The following is a 25,421-nucleotide window of genomic DNA, read 5'->3' on the forward strand; positions in this document are numbered from 1 at the left end:
CATCTTCCCAGAACCATGACAGGATTACATTTAATGCCCCAATCTTATCTGCTTCAGGAAAATGAATTACCTGGGTCATGTTCATTAGGGCATGCAACAGGCAATGTTTAATAACTGGGATTTTTTTGTTGTTTCTGTTTTTTTTCTTCTTCCATTTAGTGTCAAATGAACATGATCCCGGTTAGTTGAATAGCTCCTGATGCTCACAATGAAAACAAAGACAACAGATTCTGATTCACAGATCATTTACTTAAGAAAATACAAAACAATATAAATATATATTTTTTTACCGTAGTTCAAAATAGATCCATTGTAATATCCTTCATATGCTGTACATGTAAAAGTGGAGAGATAAAACAGAAGCAAGGGTGCAACTTCAATTTAACATTGCATTAAACTGTATGTAACATTGTCAGTAACATTTCAGTACGTATGAAAGTGACATAACACCATCATAACCATTCTCCATTTATGCTAATATCCTTTCTTTATTAAGCGAAACATACACAGCCGTATCTTTGATTAGCCTGTATAAGCATACCATCCAAACTGAACCGCCAGTCTAGCGTTTCGCTACACACACGTGTGGCTTAAGATATTCATGACATTATATTATTGTCAATTTATGTAAAATGTTGATCACTGACTGTTGTCTGTGGTGGATGTCACTTCAAGCAGCAGATTACTTCTTTTGTCATGTACATTAGTTTGACCTTTGACGGTTTCACTTGAAGTTCAGTCATGTGAGCGGGCAAAAGCAGCAAGAGGGTTACCCCAAATGCAGTACTGTGACTCTGCATGAACAGTGAGAAACAGGACAGAACTCTTCTTGTCGTGCTATTTCTGGAACAAATATCTATAAATATGGTTCAGGTCATATTTCCCTCACCAAGTATTTCCCTTGGCTTGTTTTTCTTGTTTAAAATAGTCCTACCATTAACAAGAAGATAAGTAAGGAACCAGATCCTTCCTCCTATCACATCCAACTTAGAAATACACTATAATAATGATTTCAGTACGTATGCAACAATGCCCTATGTAAAAGGCAGAAAGCAAACACATCATGCAATGAACTCTCTACACAGTTTGGTCTGTCTTTGTTTGTCACTTTGTCACTTCTTTGTTACTTTGCTTTGTTACATCACTGACCTGTTGGGGCAAGGACAATTCTAGTCTGGGGAATCTCTAGTGTTCATGATTGGTCTTGTGGGCTAGGCCTACGCAGATAAAGAGGCCAAGATCTCTGTGAGAACAAATGCAACATGGATAGCTTCCCTGTGAATAACAAAGCAATCTTTCTTCAAAATGACATTGATTGTCTCAAATCCGTGCATTTACGTGATTTTGATTGATCATGGAGATGCTGGTGGAAAAACCTGAATGTTACGCAGTCAAGGATTTCAGTCTGGCATGAGTTCACTGCAACGATGATTAAGGGACCAAGCCTATCCAAATTCCCTGTGAAGAAAGCGTGGGGTTGATGTTTGCTCCTCTCACTCTGCTCTGTCATTCAACCGACATAGGGAGAAAACCTCGAGCCAAAGGCCAGATTAGAATGCATTAAACAAGGCTTTTGTTTCAGTAAAACAAAACAAGTCCTCCTATCTGTTAAAGCCTCACTAATCCACTGTATCATTTAACTTATCAAACCGGTAATTTGACTTGACAGCCTCTCTATGTATGGTAGCAACCAGAGAGGATTTCTGGGGAAAAAATGTTTTTGACTAATGCCCGTAGCAAGGGAAACCCAGCATTGTGAAATTGCAAATTATTATTTAGTATGGGCTTTTGCAAGAGTCAGTTTATCAATAACAGGAAAGGTATCTGCGGTGCCCTACAAGCTGTGAAAACAAGCTACATTATTTTCTGTCGGTGTTCCGACAGTACTGCTTCCTTTGGAGTTATTGCTTCAATCCTGTTTTGATTCCCCCATAACACCCCTATCTCTACCAGTGAAAAATACAAAAATTCAGCTACGAAATTAATATTCACTGCAACTCCTCCGATAGGAATTACCCACAGGAGGAGAAATGATTCACGTCTATACAGTACATCCTATTCATGTCCCACAAATAGAATCTGTAAATTCTACAAAACACTGATTGAATACTAAAGTAGTGTCACATTCATCTATTCTAAAGAACTGCAGCCATGACCTTTACACCCTGTGGTTTCATAATGATTTGCTGATTTTGAGATTAATTGAAGAGAGCTCTCCACTCTGCCATGGCACTGATGGGCATGTTTGCATTATGCGCTCCCCACTTAGTGTCATTTAGTCTATATTACAAAAATACCTTAGTCAAAAGCAGGTTAATAATAATAAAATACATCTACAAATACAATACAATTAAAGTGCAAACTACTGCATTGAGAAAGAGAGGTGTTGGTGTATGGCCATAGGTTTGGACCAGCAAATCTAATGCATATCAGCTGACCCTGTGCAGTCATTAAATAATGGCTACATTTCTATATACTGTATGTGCACGTGATAATGATATAAAAAGTGACCACATTCACCCTCTTGTGTTTCACATAGCTGTATGTTATTAACTAGAAGAAGAAAAGAAGAGAACAACACTTTCAATTTATGCAACTTCTATAAGCCACAACGTGTCACCAATCTGACCCCAAATGAGTCACTGTGCTTCGGTTGATCAAATCTGTACTGTCATTGACGTAGTTTCCCTCTCTCCAATAAAGTCCTATTGTTGTGGTAATTGTTTTTGTGTATTTTTCTTTAACTTCACAGGTGAGCTGAAATATCTAATGGAGCCATTTCCTTCAAGACTTGGCTCCCATGTTCCAGAACTCAGCACATTCCCTCCAAAATTGAGATAACATTTGGAAATGGTGCACACTTCACATTGAAAGGCACCAACAGGCTCTGGTTTTCTCAGCCTAGTAGTCTCTGGGAGGAGACATGTCCAGCATCTCTTTGTCCTCAATCACAGGACACCTTCTTTAGGCCCTGAAGCTGATGTTGAGCTTGCGCCTTTTGGGGTGGCACACCTTGGAGAGCACCACCAGCACCGCTATCAGCACCAAAGCTGTCACCACGATGACGATAATGCTCACACTCTTACTGTCCAGCTTCTGACACTGCTCTTGCGTCACACTCCCAACATTCACCTCCACTGGCTCCGAGTTCTCTGTGTACTGGCAGGTTACTATCGCGATGTCTGGGATGACCACATCAGAGTGCTGGAGCATGTTGAGGAAGCGGGGGTTGCTGCAGCAACTGAGAGGGTTCGAGCCCATATAGAGGGTTTTGAGCGTCCGCTCCAGGACCAGGACTGTGTTGTACTCCAGGGTCACCAGGTTGTTGTTCTGCAGGTTCAGGGACTCGATGGAGGACGCCTTGTTCCAAAGGGGGAGAGTGGTCAGCTTGTTGGTGGACAGGTCCACAAATTTGAGACTACTTAGCAGGGAAAGGTCCGTGTTCAATTCTGGGATGTGGTTTTCTCTCAGTGAGAGATTAGTTAGGGAGGTCTCCAAACTAGAGAAAGCATTCTGGTGAATTTCCAAGCCTGGGTTTAGGGACAGGTCCAGCAACCTGAGTGGGGTGCCATTGAAGGCATATGGTGGCAGAACCTCAAGATTGTTTCCAGAAAGGTACAACAAGTGCAGGCTTGGTATTGATGTAAAGGAGACACAGCCTGGAGGATCCTGGGAGTTGTGGTCTGTCTGGGGTGATTTTCGCTGTGAAGGGCAGACTTTCAGGTAGTTCTGCTGGAGGTGAAGGCCTCTGATGCTAGGCAGTCTTTGGAACATTCCAGAGTCCATTATGGTGAGGAAGTTCCCTTGTAAGAAGAGTTCCTGCAGTGACTGTAGGGTGTTCTCCCCAAATGAGAGGTTTTGTAGGGCATTGTAACTCAGGTCCAGGGTCTTCAGAGAGTTCAGAGGGCTCTCCTGGTCTATAGAAAAGGCCCCGATACAGTTATTACTTACGTTAAGATGCACAAGGGACACCATGCTGCAGAAGTAAGACATCGGTATGCTCTTTATCTGGTTGTAGCTCATGTTGAGGTACTTGAGCCTTGAGAAGTCCTGGTGTCTGCTCATTCCACCTGACTGCGTGTGAGGTACGAACGTGTCTCTGAAGTGCTCGAGCTCATCGGCAGTTCCTGTGGTATTGACACTCATCAGGTGGTTCCTGGACAAATCCAGGTACATGAGCTTGTTCCTTCTGGGGAGAACAGGGAAGTAGTGGATATTGTTTTCCCTCAGGTCGAGGTAGAGGAGCTCATACTCTAGGTCTGAATCTGTGGTTTGGAAGCACTCCATGCTGTTCTTACTGAGGTTCAGCACCTTGAGTTTGGAAAGGTTAAAGTCAGTGATGCAAGTGATGGAGTTAATGGACAAATCAAGCTCGGACAGATGGAGCAACGAGTCAAATGCTCCGTCCTCAATCTCTAAGATGACGTTGTTGTGAAGATCAATGTTTCTTAAGGCCAAAGCTCCGCAAAAGGTCTCCTTGCCCACTTTGGTGATACTGTTGCCATTCAGAGAAAGGTTCATTAGTGCTGGGGCTTCACTGAGAAAAAAGTCGGTCATCCCCGTGTACAGGCCATTGCCTGAGAGGTCAAGCCTCTCCACAGCCGTAAGAGGCCCAATGCTGGTTTTCGAAACAGCAAAAACATCCAAGTAATTACTGGAGAGGTCCAGCACTTGCAGATTGGTCATGTCTTTGAACAGACCTGGCTGGATGAACTGGATCTTGTTGGAGTGGAGGTTCAGATGATGAACGGTGGTGTAGATTGCTAGAACTTCTTGAGTAATGTTTTGTAGAAGGTTACGAGATAGGTCGAGCTTTTGAATGCCATGAGGAAGCTTGGCTGGAACAGTCCTCAGGTTCAGATCGTTACAGTACACATCATTCTGGACCTGTGAACAGAACAAGGAAAGATAACTACATGAGCTTTGACCTTCACATCACTACTGCACACTCCCAGAAGACCACAAGTCACCTTGACACTACACTATCACAGACCAAACAGACCAGAGAGTTGTTTTACTGACCATTGTATCTGTGTTCTTGGCAGTCAGGAAGACTGTGAGACTTGTGGGGATTTCACCTCATAAAACAAGCTCTTATTACCTCGGGATTTTCAGAACGCCTGGTGGACAAAGTATTTCCATATTTATTTTAGACATTCAACTATTCACTTATCAGTGTGGCTGGTAATTGAAACCATATGGCATGAGCCCTCTCTAAATACAACACATAAAAAACACACACGCACACACACTCACATAAAACAAAGTGGATTTAGGTTCTTGGCATACTTGTGGTTTTGACGTCACCAGTAAGCATTCCTTAGTTCGTTTTTTGTCTAAAAGACAAGCTTTTCTGAAAGAGTTCTTCTGGCTTTTATCAACAAGTGTTCACTTATATGTTTTTGATTAATAACTTCATATGCATGTAAAATAACTTGCAAATCACAAGTCATACTGTATATCATCATATGATCTAAAGATGTTATAACAGAATGTAATACTGTTATAGAAAGGGAAATAAATTGAGGTACGTACAGCACATTTGTAAACCACCAAGTTTGTTTCCATATATTAAAGCGAATGCACAAACAATTGACTGCATTTAGATATATTCATACTGATACTGTACATTTGTACATCCACTGTACATCAACTGTATACCCACTGTATAATAGTATATCCACTGTTCATTTTCTTACAGCTCTTTGCTCACTCTACCAAGTTGTATATAATGTATGCAAACTTTGTTTTAAATTCCATAGTCTGTATTCTGTCTCTAAATATTGTCTATGACTAGAAGCACCATATCACCAAGTAAAAGTATGTGTAAATGTACTTGGCGAATGATGGTGATTCTGATTCTAATTCTTATTCTGGACACTGCCTCAAAAAATGAAAACACCATCTCCCTCTAATCTATTTCATTCAAACTGGCACACTGATATCAGTTCTTGCAGTCTAAAGAGGCAATTTCCTGCCCAGTTCCAAATCATCCTGCCTGTTTATACAGTTTTCCCGTCAGTAGTCAGGAATGCGATACATTCCCAGGACTACAGCAATAGGAATTTCATATCAGATATTGTTTTCTTATGTCTTTGCCAACAAGATCTCACGGTCTGACTTCAGCATTCAACGTTTGTCCAGGGGGATAAATGTCAAACTTGATGGTTAAGTTTCGGCATTAATTCCGGTTGGTTGAGGTTTGGGATAGGGTTAAAATAGGGTTAAATAGGGATAGGGTTAAAATAGAAACTTTACGATTACGATTGGTTAAGTTAAGGGTTAAGGTTTGGGATGGGGTTAAAACAGAACATTTTTTAAACGAGTGCCTAGCACTGGGATTGAACCCGCAATACTTGAAGCCATAGTTTGCGGTTCAAGCCCCTCCTCTATCCTCATCCACACCACCCTAGAAAGCCGCGAGCCTAGTAGATGGTAATAGGCACTCACGTTGGCCCTAGTGGACGGTATAAAGGCATCTCCTGATGTCCTCGGGACATGGACAAATGTTGAATACTGAAGGACAAATGTTGAATACTGAAGGACAAATGTTGAATACTGAAGTGGATCTTGTGTGACCTGGCTGATCTCCGCAAATGGTGGAATAAGGAGAGAAGGAAAACACCAACGTGCTGTTCTATGGACAGAAAGCAATGCCTGAGCCTCTTTTAGTAAAGGACTAACAAAGGACACTGTGTAACATCAGGTCCAGATTGATAGTACCTGAGAGAGGAAACATTCCCCCTACAGAAAGCAGCCCTGAGGCTTTCAGCTCGTTAATTTGATCCGTTTGGCTGTGGACATAGAGATGCTTCATCCAAATACGGAGCTAGACCGAGATTACATATTTGTCAACACAACAACAGGCAGAGGAAGTCAGTCAGTATACCCAAGATGCCAAGAAGAGTCTGACATTAAGTCAGAGATTACACATTTGTCAACACAACAACAGGCAGAGGAAGTCAGTCAGTATACCCAAGATGCCAAGAAGAGTCTGACATTAAGTTCAGCTATGTCTAAACACCCACATTAATGTAAGTACTTGGACGATTAGAGTTGAATACACTGCACTGTCTGCAAGTGATTTGAGACATCACAATCACAGTGCAGAGCTGTGAGGTAATGGCACACGTGCCTCCTTTAAGACTGTAGCTTGCTTTTATCTTGCCTGGGCACATCTACTTATTCTTCTCCATCTCAAAATGAAACAGTGTAGGTGTGACTACTCATTGGTTATGTGGTCACACTGTATGTTCTGTTATCTGCGGTTCAGAGCAGGAGCAAGCAGCATGGCTAGAATAACAAAAACTATTGGTTTAATATCACAAGACTCCAATAGAAACGTTCTATGCCCCTGGACAATTCGAAAGTACCTGATATACTGTACTTAGGATATACAATACATGAGAGAAAACTGCCAAAACTCTCAGATAACAACATCAAGGTATACACTAGCCACTGCGCACAGACATAAATTCAACATCTATTCCCCGTTGGTTCAACGTAAATGCCTTGTAATGAAGTGGAAACAACATTGATTCAACAAGTGTGTGCCCAGTGGATACGCTAAAAGCGCAGTTTTGCAAATGCTATAGTAGAATATTGATATAATAATACTCAACTATTCTTGGTCAAACTCAAAACGACAATAAAGCATAGGATACACCATCAAAACCGATTACAGAAATATCAGTTATCAGCAATTATCAACACTATTCCTCCCCTCTATGTTACTAAAATGAGGGGTCTCACTTTAAATGAAAACCCCATAAAATAAGTGGCCCATAATAATAATTAATTTTATTGCACATATTTTAAAGCGTTGCAAAAAAAGTGCATTACAAATAAATATGTTATTATTATTACAGGGTAGTTACATATTTGACACATAGTTGAAATACTTCTAGTTGGCATACTAGTATACTATGAAAACATTTCAAAAGTATTTTGATGCAGCAACTCACCATTTGACAGGGGGAGAGTTGGCGTGGGGGACGTAACAAGGATGCTGCAACATCACTGACGATGGCCAGGACCAGCCAGAGGTAGGCTGCCATGGTGCTGTGACACAGAGAGAGAGAGCACACATGAGTGCAGGAAACACACTGATGGGGTTTATGACATGAACTGAGACCTGTCATTTATTCCACTTGCAACGTCATATCGCTGCTACTAAGAATTCATGACTGAGCTTAACCATGCATGTCTTGGTTCATTTGGGTAGGTCCGCACATGCAAGGCTTAAATTGTGATTATTTCTTAAATCATGAGAATGATTTTGTTGGTTAGTTTCCTCAATGTCTCTGGTGTCCACTGACCGCCAATAACATTTGCAAACTTCATCAATCACAATATGACCCTACATGAGAATATGGAATACTAAACAATATTACAAAGAATGAGAGTAAGAGAAAGATTGGTTTGCTCAATAAGTGTAATTGCAGTGGACACATACAACATGGTACCATGCTACTATATTTAGTACTTGTTCCTCTCAGGCTTGTTTTTAGTTTTAAGTTTTAAGTGACGCAGAAGGAAACTCCCACTGATCACTCAAGCCGAGATCTAAAAGGTTAATTACTATAAGAACAAAGATGGTCTTTAACCAACAACAAGGACTTGTTTTGGTTCTTACAGTTGAAGAGCTGACATTGGATATCATGCATCTTTATTGTCTCACCACAAATAGTAGAAATGAATAGATATTTCTGTGTCATACTGTACCTACAGCAAAAATCAAGACTTTTATTGCATGACTTTTCTTTGCCCTGAACACAATGCTGTCAACATCACTCAGGTAACATAGGAAAATACCCTCTGAATTCTCAGCGAATGATACTCTCCTCCAAGACTCCACAATAGCCCACGAGAACATTACACTCCTACCCAGCAAGTACAAAAACATTTCACACATTTGCTCTCAGGTATTAATCTGTACACCCATCCACCTCTTTTCTCATTGTATTCTTTACACATTTACATAGAACATTCATTCCCCTACTCCACAACCTCCACTGCTAAGTGTATCATTATCCTCTCCTCTGTCCCTCTGAGGACCATTCTACCATTTTACAATACATTCTTACCATTCACCTTAACCAGCAAGCAACATAATGAGATATTACCCAAAGTCGTCCATAGGTGTTTACCTCTCCGAAATGGTTACTTTCCCATGCAGAATCTTCTGCTCATGCTGCTGCTGCTGTGGTACTCTCACATCCTCACTGACACACTCCTACACACTCTCACACACAGCAGACTCTACCCCGCACCTTTTAGCGCTGGTCCCGGGCTGACACATCCTGTGAGAATATCCTGCATCATTGTTGTTTTTCCCCTTCTCTTTTTTTTGGGAAATACCTTATATGGGATTTGGAAGTCCATTTTCTCTGTACTTCCTCCCATATCACATTAATTTCTCTCTCTCGTATCCTTCCTTCCTCCCTCGCTCTCTTTATCATTGTCTTTCTCACTCTGTATCTCTTTCTCCCTCTCTTCCTTTGTCTCTCTCTTCTTTCTCTCTTTCTTCTCCTCCCTCTCTTCATCTATCGCTCATCAGTCAGAAGAGCTGGGTCTTAATTCTTTGTGACTTGTCGTTCCCACATGTTGGCAGTTGCTCATTCTGGAACAGCTGTGTACATAGGGAGGTTATAAATTCCTTGTATCTTTCTGTAAACAGTTAGGCATGCAAACATATAAAGTTCAAAAAGCGCTCGGCTAAGAGGCTATTTATTATGTGGTCTCGGTAGTCTCCGTGTCCAGCCAAGTTATTATAAACTAACCAGATCGTTATCCTATTCTTCAGAGAAAGACAAACATACATATTCACAAGACGTACACTTTGGTAAGTAACATGCCATTGGCCAAATTTCAAATACTGTTGAAGCCTCAACTGGGGATGTTAAAGATACAGATGCGCATTGCACAGACACACGCCCACACACGCCCGCACACACACACGAACGCACATGCACCTCCGCACAAACACTCACCCTTTCCATCCAAAAAGGCGACGTCTTCTGAGGTGTTGTACCATTCCAGAATTGAATCTCAGAAATATGGTCCTCTCACCCCTAGTTCACATCCAGAGGTGTACATTAAGTGAAGTGAATGTCCATCTGTGGCAGTCCCCTTTGCTGCTTCCTCGGTCCAATTATATTGAGCACAATGGGGAATCCCATTACATGATATGCCTATCCCAAGGGATACAACTAGATAATATCCAACTTCGATAACAATGGACTATTCAGTTCTATCAATAGTTTACATGTTACAAAGTTTCGTCAATATCTGTCATTAACTTAACTCCGTCTTTGAATTAGCTCCACTAAATGTGAAAGGGTGAGCCGTTCTGGATAGGTATATTACCTTGTGAGCACACCTGTTTGAGTGAGAAGGGTGCACCTGCAGCCTTCAATTCAGAGGGTTCCTGCATGTGGGCATTTCTGCATTTGCATCAACCCCTCTTTATACTTCTTTTGGTCCATTTTTAGGCTATATCTCCAGTACATAAAAGGGAAGCAGGGACGCTCCAGTACTGTAGATGCCGGTAATGGATGGCAACCTCAGATAAACCCAACAGAAGAAGAGGAGGGGGCGTCAACAGTAACTAGCTATAGCTAGTACACACCAGTAGAGTGTCCTTTGCCCCAGCCTGTTGGGCACTGTTCTCCCGCAGTTCTGTTAATGATAGCAAGGTCGGGTGATTTGCAGGTGGGAGCAAAGGATACTGTGTGCTAGCCTAGCCAGCTAGTCCTAAGGAGGACTCCAGTACACAGCAGGCTAGCTAGCACACGGTGTCTCGCCTGCTGTGTACCAGACCAGCTAGCGGTAGGCGGGGCTGACACCGGTAGACAGTGTACTTCACCCCCACCTGTCGGGCACGATTTTCTCCAGTACACAGCAGGCAGGGGGTGACACCGTGTGCTAGCTTGCTACTAGCAAACTAACTAGTTAGCACAGGGTGTCGCCCCAGCCTCCCTCCTGCTGTGCTAGCCGGAGGCGGGGCTTCCGGTAGACAGTGTCCTTGGGGCCTGCCTGTCGGCACGGTTTTCTCAGGTACACAGGAGGCGGGGGCGATACCGCAGTTCAGTTAACGATGGTAAGGGCAGGTGTTCAGCAGGCAGGAGCCAAGGACACGGTCTACCACTGGCTAGTTAGCCAAGATGACTCCAGTACACAGCAGGCGGGGGCGAAAAAACTCTGATAACACTTTTATTTCCCTTTTAACCCACATTAAAAAGTGTTACACAAGCAAGAAGATATCGTGCTCGAGGGGACGGCGTTCATGCAGGAACCAATGAGATGCTTGAGGGGAGTGTTCAAGAAGGGTGCAGGAATGCCCACATGCAGGAACTCCCCGAATTGCGGGCTGCACACTGTTGGTTTGAGTCGAAAACAGCTTTTTGTCAGGTTTATAGTTTTTATACCAGCCCTTTGTCAGGTATATGTTATATATCAAGGTCTATGTCTCCCCCTAGTGCCAAAAAGAATTGATTGCACATAAATTGATTGCAAATTCTTCACTTTGAAAATGACTGCTTTGGAATCTGAAATAGTTCATGCTTCTCAATGGTCAATTCAATGATTGATTTGTATCCACTGATTCTTTAAGACTTTAACTTAGAAATGCCTCATAAACTTAGTACAACTCTTACCCCATCACAATCAAAAATGAGGTCAGCCTACACAACAATGTTATCTTCAGAATGTTAAAAACCATCATATTGATGTCATGGATTATCAGTCCTTGCATCCATAGCTCCATACATTTCTAAAGCACAAGTTAGCTTTGAAGCAAAAGTTAAAGTGGTGGAGCTCCCATTTGGCTGAAAAACTCATTACAGATTGTGGCTTTTATAAACAGCCAAACAACAGGCAAGGAAATACGTAAACAAACACAGCCAGTCAGCCACAGATTCAACCACAATATACCCTCCATAATTTGCTCTCCCTCAGGTAAGATCTCTAATACATTATACCCTTTGTGTCCACAAATGACACAATCTCAATTGCACTCCACACTGCCCTTTCCCACATGAACAAAAGGAAAAACAGTGCATTCAGAAAGTACACACTTTTTCCACTTTTGTTACGTTATAACCTTATTCTAAAATGGACTCTATTTTTTTTCCGGATCAATATGAACACAATACTCCTAAATGACAAAGCAAAAACATGTTTAGATTTTATTTTTTCAAATGTGCTAAAATGTAAAAAATTAAATATTACATAAGTACTCAGACCTTTACTCAGTATTTTGTTGAAGCACCTTTTCCCGACGATTACAGCCTCGAGTCTTCTTGGGTATGACGCTACAAGCTTGGCACACCTGTATTTGGGGAGTTTCTCCCATTTCTTTACTGCAGATCCTCTCAAACTCTGTCAGGTTGGATGGGGAGTGTCGCTGCACAGCTATTTTCAGGTCTTTCCAGAGATGTTCGATCGGGTTCAAGTCCAGGCTCTAGCTGGGCCACTTAAGGACATTCAGCGACTTGTCCCGAAGCCAATCCTGCTTTGTCTTGGCTGTGTTCTTAGGGTTATTGTCCTGTTGGTACCTTTTAGAAAACTCCAAGCGGGCTGTCATGTGCCTTTTACTGAGGAGTGGCTTCTGTCTGGTCACTACCATAAAGACCTGATTGGTGGAGTGCTGCAGAGATGGTTGTCCTTCTGGATGGTTCTCCCATCTCCACAGAGGAACCCTAGAGCTCTGTCAGAGTGTCCATTGGGGTTTTGGTCACCTCCCTGACCAAGGCTCTTCTCCCCCGATTGCTCAGTTTGGCCAGGCGGCCAGCTCTAGGAAGAGTCTTGGTGGTTCCTAACTTTGATCATTTAAGAATGATGGAGGCCACTGTGTTCTTGGGGTCCTTCAATGCTGCATAATTTTTTTGGTACCCTTCCCCAGATCTGTGCCTCGACACAATTTTGTCTTGGAGATCTACGGACAATTCCTTCAACCTCATGGATTGGTTTTTATTCTGACATGCACTGTCAACTGTGGGACCTTATATAGACAGGTGTGTGCCTTTCCAAATCATGTCCAATCAATTGAATTTACTACAGGTGGACTCCAATCAAGTTGTGGAAACATCTGAAGGATGATCAATGGAAACACGATGCACCTAAGCTCAATTTTGAGTCTCACAGCAAAGAGTCTGGATCCTTATGTAAATATTTAATTTTTTATTTATTTTTTGCAAAAAAATCTAGTGATATTATAGAGGTGATATCATTATGGTTATTGTACAATAATGTGCTTTTAGTTTTAAATAACATTTAAAACTCTATTTTAAAATGATTTAAAACCCTTTCCAACCCAAACTGCTACTCCCTTTCCATCATTGGAAGCTGACCATCAATTTATATTTGTTTTTTTGTATTTTTTGCTTTCATGCAGTTTGAGATTATTTTTTAAATGAGAAGCGCTATATAAATGAAATACAATTACTATTATTGTTATTATTTTGTATGCCTATAGGGGCACAGGATCAGAGGAGAGGCACACATCAATAAAACACCTCCATGGAGCCCTACTCAGGTCTTAGAAGAATGTAATATAATAGAATGAAATAGAATATCATATAATATGTTATTATATCATAGGGAAATGTGATTTGCAACCAAAAAACAGGAATAGGCCTACCTCTGATGGCCCCTTTCAGACAAACCTGAAATCATCTGCTTTGTGTAGGCTGTGAAAAGCACTGGGTCTGAGTAACAAGGGGGTGTGGGAATATACGTCTAATTCCACAGTAGACCTACTGGCATAGCCAAATAATTTATCCCCTTTGTGTTTGTTGGACATAACTGATGCTGTCTACGCTCCTCCCCCTTTCTTTCAGTCGCTACCTCAGTGGTCGAGACAGGTAGGCTAGGCTACGGTTAATATTGCACAGGATACCTCACGTGAACTTCCAGGTTATTGTTTATTTTCTGTATTCGCATCTTCCCTGTCGGCAATCATATAAAAAGCCTAGTGTGTAACTTCCTTTGTAGGATACCTGAACAGTTGCTCTTGTCGTTGAATGATCGACCGTTATTGGTTTTAGGCAACATAGCCTAATTTCCCATCCATGCCAGGTGAAGTCTTGAAGGTACATTTTATAATATTTTGTGCTATTGTGCATGTCTGATTTTTTCGTTTATTACCTTATTGTATTAATTTAGATCTAGCCTATTTTTTTCAGTAAATAAGTTTGCATGTGAGTGTCTAGTTTAACCAAAGAAACACTTATTTGGAAAACAGTTATATTGTAGGCTAATGTTTTTTTTTTTAATGGAAAATTTTAATTATCTGAACAACAAACCATAGTTTCGTATTATGCAGTGAATGTTTAATCGTATTTGTATTCAAATAATACGTTTGTTCCAGTCAATAAGTAAATAGCATATTATTTCACGATCGTACAAAATAAAGAAAACACTCCGTTTGGATTTTTACTTTTTATATACCACATTCAAAAAAGCCAACGACCAGGTTGTGAATGCTGTATAGCCTATACACGTTTTTTCCCTAATAGATTGACAAAGGGTGTGGATCAGAACCATAACAGCGCATGCTGCCTGGAAGGCTGATTGGCTATCCCGGCGGTGATATTATCGTGCAGGGAGCAGCTGCTGTGCATGGCTATCAAATTTCATGCTGTGCCGCCTGTGCATGTAGAGGGCTTATTATTGTGTTATCGGTGCGCAATCGTCTACCAATTCAAAACGAGCAACCATAAAATGTATGCTACAGTGGCAATAGTTTTCTTTTGGGATATCTGGTCTTATTCTGTGTACATTTTTTTTTTTTACTTTGCAAAAGTGACTTTAATTATAAAGCATATGCAATGAAAAGGATAGTTCACCATAAAATCAAAGTCAGAATTCACTTTAATTGAAATGTTAAAATCAGCTTTAATGTCGAAGTCTTAACACCAAATGAAAAAAAAATTAGATTAGACCTAGTAATGTAAAACATTAATTAATCCAATAATTTTAAGCCTTTCTCTACTCTCATCTTCGCTCACTCTTTCTCTCTCCCTCCCTCCAGCTCCCTCGTCCATTCCTCACCATGGGGTTTGGAAGCGCTGGCGAGCCTCAACCTCTGCCTCAGGGCGACCAACATCCCCAGTGGAAAGAGATGAGCTTCTGCGAGGGCCCACGTCACTCAGAACAGATCCTCCAGGTGCTCAACGTCTATCGCCGCAGCGGCACCTTCACCGACATGGTCCTACAGGTGGACAGCAGTGAGTTCCCATGCCACCGCGCCATCCTCAGCGCCGGCAGCATCTACTTCCGCACGATGTTCAACGGGCAGCTCCGCGAGAGCCGGCAGCAGCTGGTGCGCATCCAGGGCATAGGTGCCTCCACCATGGAGACGGTGCTCAACTTCGTGTATGAGGGCAAGGCGGTGCTGGATGAGACCAACGTGGGAAGCGTGTTCGGCGCCGCCGACATGCTGGGTGTCAGCGTGCTCAGCAAGGCGTGTGTGCAGTTCCTGGAGGAGCGTATGGACCACTCCAACTGCCTAGGCATCATGGACTTCGCTAGCTCATACCTCATCACGCCTCTGGCAGACAAGTGCCAGACTATGTTGTACAGGGACTTTGTGGAGGTCTACAAGCACGAAGAGTTCCTGAGCTTAGCCAAAGAGCGTGTGGTGGAGCTTCTGACCAGCGAGCAACTCCAGGTGGACAAGGAGGAGGTGTTGGTGGAGGCAGTGCTGAAATGGGTGCACCACGTGCCCGCAGAAAGGAAAGGGGCCCTCCAGGAGCTGTTGGAGCTAGTGCGTCTGCCTCTGGTGGACCCTGTTTTCTTCGTCAATGTGATAGAGTCGGACGACCTGGTCCAGGACTGCAGGGAGTGCCGGCCACTGCTGCAGGAGGCCAGGATGTACCATGTCCTGGGGAGGGAAGTGGACTCTGTGCGGACCAGACCGAGAAAGTAAGTACTAAAACCATTGGTGTCAAAAACATCAGCCAGCCTTATGTATGTATGTACAATAATGCTCTATAGTGGTCGCTGACACTGGTCCTGAATAGCTACAGGGTGTGGAGGCTTTTTTTCCTAGCCCAATGCAAACACATTTAGTTCAGCTAATTAAAGTATTGATGATACGATATTTGGTTAAATCAAGTGCTAGGCTGGAACATAGCTTCTTTCAGGACCAGGATTTTGCTACCTTTTTTCTAACCTAAAAACAAAACAAAGTAAAGGAGAGAGAAGAGGGAATTCTTCTATGAGCGAAAATACAGTTCTGGTATGTCTCTCTGCTGTAGACTCATATCACTAATAGTCACATTTGTAAAAATACTAGTACATATTCAGGGAGTCTGTATTGTTGTCCAGTTTGTTCTCAGTTCTTCAGTTAAAATATATTCACTCTGTCTGTCGGTCTGTCTGTGCTCAGGTGCATGGGGAGAGCGGAGGTGATCGTGGTGATCGGAGGCTGTGACAGAAACGGCTTCTCCAGACTGTCCTTCACTGAGAAACTCAACCCTTACACCAAAGAGTGGGTGCCCGGTGCCACCATCCCAGGATACTCTAAGTCCGAGTTTGCCAGTTGTGAGCTGCAGAATGAAGTATACGTGTCAGGTGTGCCACTGTTATAAGGAAATGTTGATCGTCACAAGATGAGACGATGGTGCATATTACTATAGGTTTATATTAGTATTTTATCTTTGACAATTACTTGTGAACATACTATTACCATGTTATTACAACTTTATCCCATGCTGTAATGTAAAGTGCTACCAAAATATTTTTATTATGTAATGGTAGATGTTTAGGAACGGTCCCCTAGATAATAAGCTATTCATACTTTATCAGGGAAATAGCTGTGAACAAGCCATGTTTGTTATTGTGCAAAGCACATTGCTGTCAAACCTGTTTTTACACCTTACGTCAGTTCTACTGTCAACTGACAGAGCTTCTGCTTATTCAAAGGGAAATGCATGTTTTTCTGTGGGATGTGAGATGTCTTTAATTGCTTATCCATAGCATCTCTGCTCTAGATTTATTTACCCAGACAGTTATGTCCACAGCCTATAAGAAAACCCAAGGCAGTGGCATTTTTGAAAGTTATTAAACATGGCCACTGTCTCAGTTCTGAAATATGGGGCTATATGTATCAACAGTCTCAGAGTAGGAGTGTCCATTAAATCTTATTCATTGTGATCTAAATGGCAAAACTGATCTTAGATGAGCACTCCTACTCTAAGATGTTTGATAGCCTTCATATTGACCCTGACTTGATTGTATCGTCCTGCAGGAGGCCAGTTGAATAGCTCGGATGTGTGGAAGTACATGCCCCAGGTAGACCACTGGGTTCGTGTCGCCTCCTTGGCCAAGGCCAGGTGGAGGCACAAGATGGCTGCTCTGCTTGGAAAGGTGAGCCTGCATTTGTTCCAGTTGCCTCCCTTTGTGGATACAAAGCCCCATAATAATTGACATCCATTTGTGATTAAGTCAAAGTCAGCGTTGTGAGCGCTTAGGAGTTCTCCCATAATGAATAGTTGTAGAGTCCGAGCAGGCTGGTTTGCAATTTGACCATAGACTGGGTAGAATAAGAATTGTACTGAGTTAAGCTGTGTGTGTGTGTTTGTGGTTGTAGCTGTATGCAGTGGGAGGCTTCAATGGGCTGGAGCGCTTGTCCAATGTGGAGTGCTACAGCGTCTACGACAACCAGTGGCGGACTGTAGCCCCTTTACTGCTGGCCGTGAGCTCAGCGGCTCTTGTGGGCTGCTCTGGCAAGCTCTATGTCATTGGTGGGGCCGTGAACAATGACTGCAATACCAACAAGGTGAGCTGGAATCTGTGGTGTAGAGCGAAATTGCCCCACGACGCTGATCATGGGTCAGTTTTGCATTTCCCCCACTAATGGTTAAAGACCCCCTCGAGCAATTTTTTTAATTGTAAAGTTGAAAAGCAATATCACAAATATAAATACATGAAAGTACACAGCAAACTTCAAGGAGTAGGGTATTCAAGGAGTTAGTCTGATGGGATTCCGTTATGCCATCGGCCTCCTCGCTTGAGGAACAATAGAGGAGCAATAGAGAACAAAAGAGGAAATGCCAACCCCCCACTTGTGCAATTTCATGACATACCTGGACATAGCCACAGGAAGTAGGGGTGCTGCCCCTGTGAAAAATCGGAATAAAAAAATATACATTAATAATGCATTTTATATTTTTTGAATACATTTTTTTTCACACAAAAGTAGTGCACTGGGCCTTTACTAGTCCTGTATTAATGGACCGATATAGGCATCTGTAGCACGGGCAAAAGATCTGTACCAATGGGAAATTTCCGCCCGAAATGGGTCAGGCATACAGTAGAGGTTAGATTACCCTTTTCAGAATACTGAACTGAGGCGATCTGAGTTATGCATCCACCATAGTTGTTGGAACCATGTGTGAAAAGAAAAGACCCGAGCCAGCACAGTACGGTTTGGGTGGTATGGTAGTGTGAAAAGGGTATTGAGAGTTGAGGTAAACTATTACGTTCAAACTATTTGCTTTACTTCACACGTATCATGAAATCACGGTTAAAGTTTAAGAACAGAATAGCAATATTGTTGACATTTCATCATCTACCAGCACGTGTTGTTGTTATTGGCCCAGCGTCGTCCGGTTAGGAGAGGGTTTGGCCGGGGTAGACCATCATTGTGAAATAAGAATTTGTTCTTAACTGACTTGCCTAGTTAAATAAAGGTTAAATAAAATTAAAATAAATATTGTAGTCCACACCACACTTAGACAATGGCTTAAACAAACAATAGCTGGATTATGGAATGACAAGTACTCCCTATGTAGATATATTAAATGTCAACCAAGGTTCTTAAATTCTGACATAGAGAGCCTTGCTTTGCTTTTGTGAAATGTCTTGGAAAGTTTTGTGGAATTGGCCATGGAAGTGGTCATGGAAGTGACCTTTTCCAAAGAACACCTTCAGAATCACATTACTTACTTTCATGTTATATCTTGTTGTCCATTTGAAGATGTTCTCTATACTGTAATTCTCATTGGACTGTAGGCTATAACCAAATTCTGAAGATCAAAAGATGCTTTTCTTTTATGCCTTAGGGCTTGCCTTAACACGATTCTTAGAATGGATTCCAGGAAACCAGCAGCATTCCAAACTGTCAGAACTATCATACTCCATTAAGAACCCCCTCATTTAGTATTTGCATACAAAACAGACACACTATTTGTGTCGAATGGATCTGCTGTTTTTATTTATTTATTTAACCTTTCTTTAACCAGGAAGGGCTCATTGAGATTAAAATCTCTTTTTCAAGAGCGCCCTGGCAAAGATAGGCAGCACCAAGTCATTACAAAAGAATTACAGACAGACAACATGAAAAACTACAAGTAATCTAGTAAAAACCATTGAATTCACAAGAGTATAAAACAGCAAATTAAAAACATTGACAGGTCAGGGAATCAGCCTCAAAATCCTCCATCAGTGATTTAAAAACACCAATCGGGACAAGTTCTTCCAGTTTAAAAGTATTTTGTAAGGTGTCCCAAGACGATGGCGCAGAGTACATAATTTTTTATTTTTTTTTAAATTTAACTTTTATTTAACCAGGTAGGCTAGTTGAGAGCAAGTTCTCATTTGCAACTGCGACCTGGCCAAGATAAAGCATAGCAGTGTGAACAGACAACACAGAGTTACACATGGAGTAAACAATTAACAAGTCAATAACACAATAGAAAAAAAAGAGAGTCTATATACATTGTGTGCAAAAGGCATGAGGAGGTAGGCGAATAATTACAATTTTGCAGATTAACACTGGAGTGATAAATGATCAGATGGTCATGTACAGGTAGAGATATTGGTGTGCAAAAAACAGAAAAGTAAATAAATATAAACAGTATGGGGATGAGGTAGATAAAATTGGGTGGGCTATTTACCGATAGACTATGTACAGCTGCAGCGATCGGTTAGCTGCTCAGATAGCAGATGTTTGAAGTTGGTGAGGGAGATAAAAGTCTCCAACTTCAGGGATTTTTGCAATTCGTTCCAGTCACAGGCAGCAGAGAACTGGAACGAAAGGCGGCCAAATGAGGTGTTGGCTTTAGGGATGATCAGTGAGATACACCTGCTGGAGCGCGTGCTACGGGTGGGTGTTGCCATCGTGACCAGTGAACTGAGATAAGGCGGAGCTTTACCTAGCATGGACTTGTAGATGACCTGGAGCCAGTGGGTCTGGCGACGAATATGTAGTGAGGGCCATCCGACTAGAGCATACAGGTCGCAGTGGTGGGTGGTATAAGGTGCTTTAGTAACAAAACGGATGGCACTGTGATAAACTGCATCCAGTTTGCTGAGTAGAGTGTTGGAAGCTATTTTGTAGATGACATCGCCGAAGTCGAGGATCGGTAGGATAGTCAGTTTTACTAGGGTAAGTTTGGCGGCGTGAGTGAAGGAGGCTTTGTTGCGGAATAGAAAGCCGACTCTAGATTTGATTTTAGATTGGAGATGTTTGATATGAGTCTGGAAGGAGAGTTTACAGTCTAGCCAGACACCTAGGTACTTATAGATGTCCACATATTCTAGGTCGGAACCATCCAGGGTGGTGATGCTAGTCGGGCGTGCGGGTGCAGGCAGCGAACGGTTGAAAAGCATGCATTTGGTTTTACTAGCATTTAAGAGCAGTTGGAGGCCACGGAAGGCGTGTTATATGGCATTGAAGCTCGTTTGGAGGTTAGATAGCAGTGTCCAAGGAAGGGCCAGAAGTATACAGAATGGTGTCGTCTGCGTAGAGGTGGATCAGGGAATCGCCCGCAGCAAGAGCAACATCATTGATATATACAGAGAAAAGAGTCGGCCCGAGAATTGAACCCTGTGGCACCCCCATAGAGACTGCCAGAGGACCGGACAGCATGCCCTCCGATTTGACACACTGAACTCTGTCTGCAAAGTAGTTGGTGAACCAGGCAGGCAGTCATCAGAAAAACCGAGACTACTGAGTCTGCCGATAAGAATATGGTGATTGACAGAGTTGAAAGCCTTGGCAAGGTCGATGAAGACGGCTGCACAGTACTGTCTTTTATCGATGGCGGTTATGATATCGTTTAGTACCTTGAGCGTGGCTGAGGTGCACCCGTGACCGGCTCGGAAACCAGATTGCACAACGGAGAAGGTACCAAATTCAGTTCGGACATTTGGAACAGTTAGCAGGATAAAGTCAAGCGAACGAAGAGAGTATCCACCACATTTCTGAACAATAAAAATGCACAAATAAAAAGGTAATAAACCCAAAATGGCTTTGTAAATAAAAGTATACCAGTGACTGAGTCTACGAGTGACTAGAGAAGGCCAGCCAACCCTGGTATACAAAGCGCAGTGGTGCCTAAAGGTTTTGCAGTTTAAAATAAATAAATCTTAAAGTGCAATGGTAAAGAGTGTCAATTGATCTCAAACACTGAGCGGAAGCATTCATATATAAAATATCCCCATAGTCTAGTAAAGGCATACATGTAGCTGATACTAGCCTCCTTCTGTCTTCAAAAGAAAAACAGGCCTTATTCCTAAAATAAAATCACAATTTTTTTGTAAATTGTTGAATATGCAATTTAAAAGAGAGGCCATCATCAATTAAAATTCCAAGATATTTATATGAGGTTACAACCTCAATCTCCTTGCCCTGACAGGTAGTAATAGGTGAAAGGGTCAGAGGTCTATTTCTTGCATTATAAAACACCATTAGTTTAGTTTTCTCAGTATTGAGGATAAGCTTCAATTGACACAAGGTATGTTGAACAGTATAAAAAGGAGTTTGCATGTTCTGGAAAGCTTTTGTAAGAGACGAGGCAAAACAGTAAATAACAGTATCATCAAGTTGTGCATTTTGGACATTTTTGTCTAAATCATTTATATAAATAGTGAATAAGAGAGGACCAAGTACAGAGCCTTGGGGCACACCATTCCAGACAAGCAATTTAACAGACATAAGCCCATCAAATTGAGTGCACTGAGTTTTATCAGACAGATAGTTAGCAAACCGTGCAACTGCATGCTCCGAAAGACCTACACTCGACAATCTCTGCCTTAGTATAGCATGATCAACTGTATCAAAAGCATTAGAGAGATCAATAAAAAGTGAGACACTGTTGTTCTGCTGATGTGGAAGCCACACACAATACTGTAGTATTAGTCAAATGTAGTGTTAAGCCATTTCTTACAAGACCCTACTTTTACTGTCCATAGAGGTTCAGTGCATTTTAGGCCGGTTTCCCAGACACAGAATAGTCCTGGACTAAAAAGCAGTTTCAATAGAGATTCTCCATTGAGAATTAATTTTACTCCTAGACTAGTCTTAATATGTAATCAGGAAACCATCCCCAAAAGTAATGTATTATAAGAAAACCCTTTAGGCATACTAAATGTCTAAAAATACATAATAAAGAGAAAATTTGCTATTTATATACACATGCATACGTTTAAAAAAAAAATAATGTAATGCCTAATATGTGATCTCTATATCTCTAGCACACCTAATTTTATGTTTAACCTTCTCTTAAACAACCCTGCTTGTGCTGTCCATACCATAGAGATCCTATTGTTTTATACAATATATATACAAAAGTATTTGGACACCCCTTCAAATGAGTGATTTCGGCTATTTCAGCCACACCCGTTGCTGACCGGTGTATAAAATCGAGTACACAGCCATGCAATCTTCATAGACAAACATTGGCAGTAGAATGACCCCTCTGAAGAGCTCAGTGATTTTCAACGTGGCACTGTCCTAGGATGCCACCTTTCCAACATATCAGTTAATCAAATTTCTGCCCTGCTAGAGCTGCTCCGGTCAACTGTAAGTGCTGTTATTGTGAATTGGAAATGTCTAGGAGCAACAACGGCTCAGCCGCGTAGTGGTAGGCCACACAAGCTCACAGAACGGGACCGCAGAGTGCTGAAGTGCGTAGCGAGTAAAAATAGTCTGTCCTCGCTCAGTTGCAACACTCACTACCAAGTTCCAAACTGCCTCTGCAAGCAACGTCAGCACAAGAACTGTTCGTCAGGAGCTTAATGAAATGGGTTTCCGTGCCCAAGCAGTCGCACACAAGCCTAAGATCACCAACCGCATAGTGCCAACTGTAAAGTTTGGGGGCGGAGGAATAATGGTATGGGGCTGTTTTTCATGGTTCGGGGCTAGGCCCCTAAACTCCAGTGAAGGGAAATCTTAACGCTACAGCATACAATGACATTCCAGATGATTCTTTGCTTCCAACTTTGTGGCAACAGTTTGGGGAAGGCCCATTTCTGTGCACAAAGTGAGGTCCATACAGAAGTTGTTTGTCGAAATTGGTGTGGAAGAACTAAGAACTTGAGTGCCCTGCACAGAGCCCTGCTCTCCACCCCATCGAACACCTTTGGGATGAATTGGAATGCAGACTGCAAGCCAGACCTAATCGCCCAACATCAGTGCCCGACCCTACTAATGCTCTTGTGGCTGAATTGAAGTAAGTCCCCGCAGCAATGTTCCAACATCTAGTGGAAAGCTTACCCAGAAGAGTGGAGGCTGTTATAGCAGCAAAGGGGGGACCAACTCCTTATTAATACCAGTGATTTTGGAATGAGATGTTCGACAAGCAGGTGTCCACATACGTTTGGTCATAGTGTATGTTCTAAATGTAATTCTATGGTCCATGCAGGTTCAGTGCTATAACACAGAAGAGGACCAATGGCAGTATGTGTCATCCTGTCCCTTCTCCCAGAGATGCATCAATGCCACCGCACACAATAACACCATCTATGTGGTGGGAGGCCTACTGGACCAGATTTACAGCTACACACCAAAGACCGATAACTGGAGCAAAGTGGTGGACTTGCCAATGAAACTGGTAAGTGAATTTGATACTAGTAGGTGTAACCAGTGGGTTACATAAAATAGGGAAATCACTTTGCTTTTGACAACTCCTGTTTGTCAATTGCCAGATAAGGATTTACAATCACAATTGTTGAAATCACAACAAAAACAATCCCTATGTAGACACCCGTGTAGACACCCGTGTACAGCGAATGGGATTATAATTTCTGATATGGCCACATATGAGAAGAAACAGGAGTTGAGGAGCAGTAGGCCATTCATTTATAATTTGTGGGGTGTAAAGCTTCTAAAGCCACATGATTTTGGAGCTGCCTGTCACATATTAGTTTGGTATGGGTTGAAATGACATATTATCCAAGGAAAGGAAACCTGGACGGTTTTCATGAGGCTTTTCAGAGTAGGTGTGCTGATCTAGGATTGTATCTTTTAGTTTTATCTTTTGGAACATAATGAACAAGATGAACAGGGACAGGGGCGACCTGATCCTAGATCAGCACTCCTACTCTGAGACTCTTTATGAATAAGCCCCTGACCCTTATGTCTCTGTGTCTGTCTATCAGGAGAGCTGTGGCCTGACTGTGTGTGAGGGGAAGGTCTACATTGTCGGGGGGAGAGATAGTTGTGCCTCGGCCACCGACCAGGTTTGGGCCTACAGTCCTGAGAGCGGCAAGCTGACAGACGAGAAGCCCATGTCACGCAGTGTCAGCTACCACGGTTGTGTCACTGTCACCCAGTGGCCACCAAAGAAGACCCACTGAGGTGTAGGTGGAAGTTGCCACTAGACGCTGATCATGGGTCAGTTATACTAATTGTTAAAGTTAGTTTTGGGGGAGGAGAAATTGATCCTAGCTCTGTACCTAGGGGAAACTTCACCCCAGAACCTGGGCTGCTGCCTGATGATTGGCAGTTGACTGAATCATGTTCCCATAGCCTGCTACTATTGGATGAAAGTACTTACAACTCCCTCCCCCATCTATAGACCACAGGAATGATAAGAGGCGACAAGAGACGCCTCAGAGCTCACGTTTTGAGGTTGTTGCTTCAACGCCTTGTCAGTTGTGTATTTATGTAATATGTTGTTAGATGCCATTTCATTGAGGAAGAGGCCCAGAACATACACTACCGTTCAAATGTTTGGGGTCACTTAAAAATGCACATTTTTCATCCATTAAAATAACATCAAATTGATCAGAAATGCATTGTAGACATTGTTAAAGTTGTAAATGACTATTGTAGCTGGAAACGGCAGATTTTTTTAATGGAATATCTACGTAGGCGTACGGAGGCCCATTATCAGCAACCATCACTCCTGTGTTCCAATGGCACGACTTATTAGCTAATCCATGTTTATCATTTTAAAGGGCTAATTGATCATTAGAAAACCCTTTTGCAATTATGTTAGCACAGCTGAAAACTGTTGTTCTAAATAAAGAAGCAATAAAACTGGCTTTCTGTAGGCTAGTTGAGTATCTGGAGCGTTGGCATTTGAGGGTTCGATTACAGGCTCAAAATGGCCAGAAACAAAGAACTTTCTTCTGAAACTCGTCATTCTATTCTTGTTCTGAGAAATTAAGGCTATTACATGCGAGAA

General features: G+C 42.2%; 2 protein-coding genes across 3 annotated transcripts; one reads left to right on the forward strand and one right to left on the reverse strand.

Annotated features, from left to right (window-relative positions):
• Positions 1-228: 228 nt before the first annotated feature.
• LOC139418067 (transforming growth factor beta activator LRRC32-like) lies at positions 229-9,879 on the reverse strand. Of its 2 annotated transcripts, none has more exons than XM_071167230.1 (3): positions 9,150-9,879; positions 7,965-8,061; positions 229-4,887 (listed from the first exon to the last, which is right to left on the reverse strand). In XM_071167230.1, the coding sequence occupies exons 2-3, from the start codon at positions 8,055-8,057 to the stop codon at positions 2,965-2,967; spliced, it is 2,016 nt and encodes a 671-aa protein (XP_071023331.1). In that variant the 5' UTR covers positions 8,058-8,061; positions 9,150-9,879; the 3' UTR covers positions 229-2,964. The 2 variants fall into 2 exon arrangements, with proteins under 2 accessions (XP_071023331.1, XP_071023330.1); XM_071167229.1 differs by having other exon boundaries at positions 9,126-9,251.
• A 4,165-nt stretch (positions 9,880-14,044) lies between these two features.
• LOC139419451 (kelch-like family member 35) lies at positions 14,045-24,588 on the forward strand. Its single transcript, XM_071169399.1, has 7 exons — positions 14,045-14,093; positions 15,035-15,927; positions 16,394-16,578; positions 17,255-17,373; positions 17,597-17,785; positions 23,655-23,843; positions 24,391-24,588. Exons 1-7 carry the CDS (start codon positions 14,073-14,075, stop codon positions 24,586-24,588), a joined length of 1,794 nt encoding a protein of 597 aa, XP_071025500.1. The 5' UTR covers positions 14,045-14,072.
• The last annotated feature ends 833 nt before the right edge of the window (positions 24,589-25,421 follow it).

Source organism: Oncorhynchus clarkii, chromosome 10 (genome assembly GCF_045791955.1).
Source record: "Oncorhynchus clarkii lewisi isolate Uvic-CL-2024 chromosome 10, UVic_Ocla_1.0, whole genome shotgun sequence".
Taxonomy (NCBI): Eukaryota; Metazoa; Chordata; class Actinopteri; order Salmoniformes; family Salmonidae; genus Oncorhynchus; species Oncorhynchus clarkii.